Genomic DNA, 9,039 nt, shown 5'->3' on the forward strand with positions numbered 1-9,039 from the left:
GAGAGACTGTACTCCAGAGAAGTACTAACTGGACCCACCTGGGCTTGGAGGACAGCACCAGGCAGCACAGATCAGAAGCTGCTAGTGCTTGTGGTGGAATGTGTCTGCAAGGCAGTGGCTTGGTTGGAAGGCAGGCTAGGAAAGCAGGTTATACACCATGCCACTCTTCTGCAAACAACATAACACACTAGTTGGAGACCTATGTTTCTGAAAGTTCAGCTGGGAACTTGGGACCCACCTGGGCTTGGAGGACAGCACCAGGCAGCACAGATCAGAAGCTGCTAGTGCTTGTGGTGGAATGTGTCTGCAAGGCAGTGGCTTGGTTGGAAGGCAGGCTAGGAAAGCAGGTTATACACCATGCCACTCTTCTGCAAACAACATAACACACTAGTTGGAGACCTATGTTTCTGAAAGTTCAGCTGGGAACTTGAACAGAGCCTATAAACCCAGGGGATCAGCACATTTTAGAAGTCGGTTTATGATAATATAAAAAAAATTCAGTTAATGCTGAACATGGCAACTCATGTCTGTAATCCAGTTCTTGGGATGCTGAGGCTGGAGGATTGCCATGGATTTCAGGCGAGAATGGGCTACATGGTGAGTTCTAGGCCAGTCTAGGCTAAAGTGAGACCTACCATCCCCCATCCCCAAAATTCAACTAATAACCCAGGGACCCAAAAGGTAGACTCCTAGGGGAGTAAGTGTAAGATTGGGAGAGGCAGCCACTTCATTCCTCCTGAGCAAGGCTTTGCCATTCTGTTCGGATCACAGCTGGCACCAAGGGCACAATGCAATTCTAACAGCCTTCAAGGGGACTTAAGGGAGACTGCAGAGGCATCTGAGGTCAGCCTTCAGAGAAAGGCTTCCATATATGGGCTTGAGCATAGACATCCACAAAGCTCGGGCGACTGCTGGAGCTATTTTTTTTAAAGCCCTGAGGCAGATAAACACTAAAGGCTCATCATTACACACTGTGCACTGATGTTCACACACTACAGCCTGATGAACTACAAAATGCCTCACTTCTCCAAAAAGGAGTTTGACACTGCAAACAGGAAAGCCAGGCTCTGCATATTACATGTGACTAAGAGAAAAACGTCTTGAAGATCGAAGTACATTCCATAGAACTACAGTGAACCCTGAAAATCATTGAGCTTCCTCTCGTTTTCACTCATTCCTTCCTCAAATCCTGCCTTGTTTATTTGTTGAATGAAGATTTCCAAATGGTTGAGAATCTTTCCTAATCTTGGGCAGTGTTTATAAAGGTAGGAGTCTGATAGTGAATTCATCTCACTTTTTTTTTAAACTTAAAAAAAAATTTATTCATTATTTTTATTTTATGTATATGAGTGTATTGCCTGCATGTAATGTGTGTGCACTCGTGTTGTGCAATGCTGCGGAGGTCAGAAGAGGGCTTCGGATTCCCCTGGAAGTGGAGTTAAGGATGGTTTGTAGCCGTCATGTGTGTGCTGGGAATCGAACCCAGGTCCTCTGCAAGAGTAGTCAGTGCTCTTAACCGCTGAGCCATCTCTCCAGGCCCTCACCTTACTTTTTACTTTTGTTCCCCTATCTCATAAAGAAGATTAAGAGATGCATGGGTTTAATTTATCTAATTTGATTATTTTGCTGTATAAAACTAAATTTTATTTTTCAAATATTTATTTTCGATCTCCTAAAACCACTATTTTGATTGGACACTTTTTAGATGCTAACTTAAAATGATCATTGCATGGCCAAGTAGCATGGGAAGATTTGTACCTGTTGGTGGTCTTAGAGTGTAAATCTGGGGTGGGAAGAGGAGTGAGGGATGGGTTGATGTTCCCCTGAGAAGGTAGAACAAGCTGGTTTGGCTGCTATTTAGATTTCTCCATGCTGTTGTGTATTAATATTCATTTCTTTCCATTACTGGAAACAACCAATTGTATGTATGGGCCACTGGGGTGTTTCTGCTTTTGGTTATTCTGAATGAAACTGCTATTGGTGTTCAAAAAAATGAGAATATATTTGCCACAAATTCTCTGTCATTCCAGCAGTCGACCCAGATCCAACACCTCTTACATGATACCTGAAAACTTTCACTTTTTTTTTTTTTTTTTTTTTTTTGGTCTTTTTGAGACAGGGTCTCCCTGTAGCCCTAGCTATCCTGGAACTCATTATGTAGACCAGGTTGGCTTTGAATTCACAGAGATCCACCTGCCTCTGCCCCCCCGAGTGCTGGGATTAAAGACATGCGCCACCACGCCCAGTGACTTTCATATATTTTAAAATGTTCCTTTAATAAACTTTTCAACTTTATAGGCTTTCTCCAGATAGAGAATTTTCTAGAAGCAGAATAGCAGATTAATACAGAAAGCAAAGGAGTAAATAAGGAGCTATTGCAGGTGTTTCTTTTCTATTTATTTACATATTTATTTATTTTTTTGAGACAAGATCTCACTATGTAGCCCTGTCTGGCCTGAAACTTGCTGACCACACTGTCCTCAAACTCACAGGGATCTGCCTCTGCTGGGATTGAAGGTGTGCCTGACCACACCCGGCTCCTACTTTTGATTTAAATGAGGACTTTCTGGACCAAACAGTTCAACTGTTTGGGCTTGGAATCTGTATTCTGTACTCCGCAGGCTATGAATGGAGCTCAGGGAAGTTATATCACCTGAGTATTAGGCCTTTATGTGTAAAGTCAGGATAAGGATGCCCAACTGTGTAGTAAAATAACATGTTATGCAACTATGTAGCATTCGCAGCACTTTTGGCTGTAAAAGGAAAACTGTGCCAAAAAAAGATGAACATACCAAAACAACAACTCAGGTGGCTCCCTGCCCCCTCCTCCTTTTGTTTCTTTAACAGTCTCAAGTAGCTCAGGTTGGCCTGGAACCTATTATGCAGCTGAGGATGATTCTCCTGCCTCCACCTTCCAAGTGTTAGGATTAGAGGCATGCACCACCACGCCTAGTTTATTTGATGCTGGGGATTCAAGCTAGACAAACACCCTACCAACTGAGCTACATCCCTAGCCTGTTGCTCTATGTTTGTTTAACAACAACATATAAAAAAAATCTCACTAGTAAAACATTAAACTACAGCTGGAAGGTTGGGGCAGAGGTCAGTAGAGCACTCACTTAGCATGTGCAAGCTCTGGGGGTTCAAGCCCTAGCATCACAGAAAAACAGGCTAAACCCAAACAAAACACTGTAGACGGTGGAAAGTGAGTGTCATGCTAGGGGCTAAGGCTGTTGTGTTCAGTTCTGCTTCCTGTCCAGCCAAGGCTGTTTCCTGTTCTGATGCTCAGCTGATGTTGCCCCATGTACAAATAGCACTGAGAAGCTGGGCATGGGAAGTAGCTGTGCTTCAAACATTTTCCTTTGTGAAAAGGAACAAGCCAGATACTATTCTTGGTGGTGGTGGTGGGGGAGCCATTTCTTTTCTTATAAGTAAGCTCAGCAAGCTCAGCAAGTTTGACCATCTACCCCCAACATCTACACAAGGGTTTTCATTATTCAGTGTCGGAACACAGACGCATTCTGTGCCTTGATAAACCTAGGCTATGCTGGCCTGCTCTGAGGGCCAAGAATGGCAGACGAGAGCTACAGACTGTGGTGATTGGCACTTCCAGCCAGTTCTCTATTTCCCTTTAAAAAAAATTTTTTTTAAAAATTTTTAAAGACTTTTAAAAAATTATTATTTTTATTTTATGTGGATGCATGTAGCCTGCATGTAGGTAAGTGTACCCGTGTTGTGCAATGCCCACGGAGGTCAGAAGAGGCTGTCGGATCCCCTGGGACCGGAGTTATGGACAGTTGTTAGCTGCCATGTGGGTTCTGGGATTCGAACCTGGGTCTTCTGCAAGAACAACCAGTGTTCTTAACTGCTGAGCCATCTCTCCAGCCCCTATTTCCCTTTTTAATACAGCTGCATCTTCAGACAATGGGTCCTCAGCAACAACTGGCAAATTAAAAATGTCCATGGACATTGAAAAATAACTCCCCCTGAGTCTTTTAGATAGACCCACTGAAGGGGTACTCCAATTGCCTCACCCTGCGTCCCTGTTCAGCATAGAAGAAGCCAGAGCAGTCTGTGTCCCTATTCCCTATTGGCAATTTGGGAAACCTCTTCAGAGGATGGTGTGATAAGAATAGGAAGTAGGAATTGGCTAGGCAGTTAGGGTAAAAAGACCCCAAAGAAAAGTAGCCAGTTTCTTGGCTAAAAGTTAAAATGTCCTTGGGCCTCTTAGCAACATACTCTGTTCCAAAGGCCAAAAATGTTGAAAGTATTTGGGAGCTTGTATCTAATCCTTAAAAGATTTTAGGATTACCTCTTCAGAGGGGGGAATGTTAGAGTAGCCAAAACCCCCACAAAAATAAATAGATCAATTGAAGAAGAAGAAGAAGAAGAAGAAGAAGAAGAAGAAGAAGAAGAAGAAGAGAGAGAGAGAGAGAGAGAGACAGAGAGAGAGAGAGAGAGAGAGAAAACAACTCCCCCTTAAGGCCAGCCTGGTCTACATAGTGAGTTCCAGGCAAGGTGGGGCTGCAGGGAGACCCTCTCTCAAAAAGACCAAATTAAAAAAAAAAAAAGCTCCCCAAACCCTTGAACCTCTTGAAATTTTCAAAGGCTACAGGAGCTACTAGCTTTGGTTATAAAAATAATGTGGGCTGCTACATACCATGAAGGTTAAGTTCAGCCACAACAGCTGGGGAAGAGAAATACCACGTGCAAAAGGGTCACTGAACGGGCAAAACCAGATTTCCTGCCACCAAGCATTAGGCCCAGGGTAAGTGCAAAGGAGAAATCCTTTCAGGAGAGCTACAGATAAGTGGTTTTACAAACTAGCTAACACAGCTGCCTTGCAAGACTGGAACAAAAGTGGTTATAGTTCCGGAGAGGAAACAGCTTGCACCAGGAAGAAAGGATCAAGAATGGTGACTCACACAGTTAGCTTGGTGACATACGCAGGAATATGTATGCATGTCCTGAGATGTAAGGTAAGAAGAAAGGAAATCAGGAGGTTGAGGCATTGGGCATGGGACAGTGGCAGCCATGGATACTCATCAGGCATAGGAGTTTGCACACTGACTACGTAGTGGCATGAAGACAGCTCTAAGGAGCTGTCGTCAGTAGTGAGGAGAAGGCATCAGAAGGCTCATGACCCTCTGGGAAGCCTTCCCTGCTTCTCTTGGACAGGTATCTTGGCACTCTCCTCTGAGCATCCAATTGTTACATGGGCAAGTGGCCATGTCTTGATTAGCACACAGTTCCCCATTCTATAACAAGGGTGTTTTGAGCCTCTCTCTTCCACTAGGGTATTTCACAGCCACCAAATGAGGCACAGTTGTGGTTGACTCCAGAAGACCGACCTATTGTACCCAGACCAGACCAGGAGTCAGGATGCAGGATGAAACATTTTTTCACCAGAAGACCAAGAGAAGGGATCTTGATGGCTCTAGCTTACAGAATCAAAAACAGGCTCCACTGGGGCTGGAGAGATGGCTCAGCAGTTAAGAGCACTAGCTGTTTTGCAGAGGACCTGGGCTCAGTTCCTAGCACCCACATGGCAGCTAACAATCATTTGTAACTCCAGTTCCAGGGGATCTGATACCCTCTTCTTACCTCTGTGGGCATTGCACAACACAGGTGCACTTACATTCATGCAGGCAATATTCATACACACAATAAAATAAAAATAGTAAGTAAAATATAAAAAAAACAAAAAACAAAAACCAGGCTCCAAAGGCTCAGTCATTTGTGGAGATGGTATGACAGGGGGCGGGACAGAAGTAGGGTTCCCTGCTTCTGAGGCTATGTTCTTAACCTATTATATTCTGTCCCACAAGGCTTCTGAGATGGAGCGGCCTAATGTTAGAGGAGAGAACAATGCAATACCAGTCCAAGATGCCTACCCTGTCACCTCTTGTTTACCTTTGCCAGTCTTGCTCGTTTGATGAGGTCATTGAGTTTGCGTACTGCAGCCTTCTGGGGCAGACTCTGGATGTCTCTGAAGAGGTCCTGTGCCTCAGCCTCAAAGAGCCTGCGGTTATCTGTGTTCTGCAGGGGCTGTGCCCAGAAGGAGCCAATGTAGACACGAAGTACCTCAGGTGTGTTGATGACCTTGCCCAGAGACCACATGAGGGCCCCATAAACCCGCATCAGCTGCTGTGTGTCCACCTGGTCAGCCTTGTTCAGCACCACACGGATCTTGTCATCTTGGCCCCTGAAAGCCTTGATGGCCTCTGAGAACTCATCTGAGATATCCAATTTGTGAGCATCAAAGAGCAGGATGATCCGGTCAACCCTCTCAGCAAACCACTGCAGGACCTGGCAGAAGTCATACCCTGGGTGGAGAGAAGGGTCTGTTAGTGCCTGACCACTCTTGGAGACATGGCTGTGGGTTGGCTCTAGGGAGAGAGAGATAAATCTTCAAGCTGGAGGCAGCAGGGGCCTATGACCTGAAAACCATTTCAAATGAAGTCCCCTGGGCTGGACACATCTGGTTAACACTGGGGACCTGGGAGTCCATCCATAGAAAGGAGTAGGGAATAAAATGGGGTCCCTAGTCAGTCTGATGAAGCACTGTATACGGACAACTTCATTTAGTCCTCATGATTCTGAATTCATCCAGCACAGGTCTTTGGATCGGTGGCAGAGGTAACTTCTGGTTCTGAACACTGCAGGGCATGGGTAAAGGCTCTTACGCTGGAGAGGTCTCGCTTTTCAGAAAGCATCTGAGATGAAGGAAGAGACCCTGGAGGCCACTTGCAGTTCCCAGGGGGCCCAGCAAGCATGGGAGAGGAAGAATACTTTCTTTCAGCCCAAGTTTATAGAGTGTTGAGGAGGTCAAGGGTTCACCTGGGAAACACTGTGATTGATAGTTATCATGTGGACTATTTATAGCTTAAGTGTGCTTAAAAGTATTTTTAAAAATCTGTCATACAGAATATGGTCATTTGCCAATTTCTTTTTGAAAATAGTCAAGAGTGTATTTTGGCTACCTACCAATAAACTCCAAATCAAGCATCTAAGTAAACACTTTTGAACCCAAGGTCAAGACTTTCAGGTACCTCCCTAAGGAGGCAGGTTCCCAGGGAGAGCACACAAGGAGAGGCCAGTCCCCCAAAGGTTATTTTAATCTAAGGCTGCTCGGCTACAGAGCCAGCCTCTCAATCCAGCCCAAGGAGGCTGAGCGGTCCCCTCTCCTACTGCCTTTCCAGTGTTCTTTCTTTTCTACTTCAAAGACTCTGAAATGCATGTCAAAGTCTAGAGAATAATGTAAGGAATGCTGAGGTACCTTCCACATGATTTAACAGGGTGCCTTACTTACTTCAGATGCTTCTTAAAAATCAAGCCTAGTTTATTCGGATTACAAAATATACAGCAACAAGAATGAACTGGATCTTCACTTGTCAACATAGGTGAATCTCTTCAAATAAACAAGCAAATACCCTACACAAACAAAAAACTGTTGATTAAGAGGGACTGGAGAGATGGCTCAGTGGTTAAGAGCACTGGCTGCTCTTGCAGAAGACCTGGATTTAGTTCCCAGCACCAACATGGTGGCTAACAACCATCTATAACTCCAGTTCCAGGGGATTTGACACCTTCTTCTGACCTCTGCAGATGTTGCATGATATGGGTAAACTTACATGCATACAGGCAATACACTCATACACATAAAATAAAAATAATAAATAAAATATTTGAAAAACTGTGGATGAAACTGTTGATTAAAAATCAGTTTCAATTCATGTATGGTGGTGCATGCCTTTAGTCCATCAGCACTTGGGAGGCAGAGACAGGGGGATCCTCTGTGAGTTCAAGGCCAGCCTGATGTATATAGCAAGTTCTAGACCAGCCAGGACTACATATAGAGACCCTGTCTCAAAAACAAAGCAAAGCAGGCAGGGTGTGGTGGTGTAACACCTTTAATCCCAGCAGAGGTAGGCAGATCTCTGTGAGCTCAAGGCCAGCCCTGTCTACATAGTGAGTTCCAGATGGGGCTACAGGGAGACCCTATTTCAAAAAAAAGAAAAAAGCAAAGTGAAACAAAACAAAACAAAAACTAGTTTCAAAGGATGAACACAATGGCAGGCATAATAGCTTATACCTGTAAACCTAGTATTCAAAAGCTTGAGGCAGGAGGATTGCTCAAAGTTCAAGGTCAGCCTGGGTTACAGATTAAGATTCCTGTATCAAAAAACAAAAACAAGAAAGAGATGAATACAGCATGATAATATTCACATAAAAAGAAAAGCAGCTCTGCTTTTCTGGGCCTGCACAACCCGCAGGCCTCTCTCCGTGTAAGTCGATTGGGACCTCAGCTCTGTGACTCCCCCACCTTCATTCACTCTCCCATCTCCTCTGCCTGTCTCTCCTATCTTGGGCCCTGTCCCATTCCTTGTCTTAGGAACCATCACTGCTTCCTGAGCCTTTAGCATCCAGACCAACCCAGTTCCTTCTCAGGTCCCCAGGAGCCCTCTGGGCCCAGCCCCACCCTCACCTCCCTCTGCTTCCCTGGCTGCACAACCCTCCAGCCTCTTTCCTGGAAGCTGGGGCTGACCTTTCCTCTTCCTGATCCTTTGCATCCAGACCAACCCAGTTCCTCAGTGCAGTCCCCAAGAGTCCTTGGGGCCTCGTCCCGGCCAATCTGCCTTTGCATCTCTGGGGTGCACAGCCACCAGCTGCCCTAGACCAGCATCTTGCCTGGGCCAGGCTCCCAGGCCAGTCCAACCCCCAAATTCCTAAGGCCAAAATCATTCCTGGGAGGGATCCAAACCGTAGGAGAAAGCCTGAAAACATCTGACCCTCATCTGAATTGGGCCTCTGTGGGAACTCCTGAAGACAAAAGCAATCCGGCCACTCCAATATAAAATCAAAAGAGAGAACTGGAAGCTGAGAGGAACCAGCTTTTCATGCTCAAAAAGTAAACCACAAAGACATAAAGTTCACAAAAAGAAGAAGACCTAACCTTGAAGGCTTGAGTCTCACACAAGAATCAGAAACTACAAAAGAAATTCACATGTCAAAATCACAGAGAAAAAACAATAACAT

General features: G+C 45.0%; 1 protein-coding gene across 1 annotated transcript in view; it reads right to left on the reverse strand.

The window, feature by feature from the left end:
- Ehd4 (EH domain containing 4) overlaps positions 1-9,039 on the reverse strand; it is a 97,454-nt gene that overhangs the window by 21,507 nt on the left and 66,908 nt on the right. The window contains exon 4 of the mRNA XM_008846809.3: positions 5,914-6,326. Within this exon, the coding sequence (XP_008845031.1) occupies positions 5,914-6,326 (413 nt within the window). The remainder of the gene's footprint in view (positions 1-5,913; positions 6,327-9,039) is intronic.

Source organism: Nannospalax galili, unplaced genomic scaffold (assembly GCF_000622305.1).
Source record: "Nannospalax galili isolate Female #2095 unplaced genomic scaffold, S.galili_v1.0 scaffold342, whole genome shotgun sequence".
NCBI classification, from domain to species: domain Eukaryota; kingdom Metazoa; phylum Chordata; class Mammalia; order Rodentia; family Spalacidae; genus Nannospalax; species Nannospalax galili.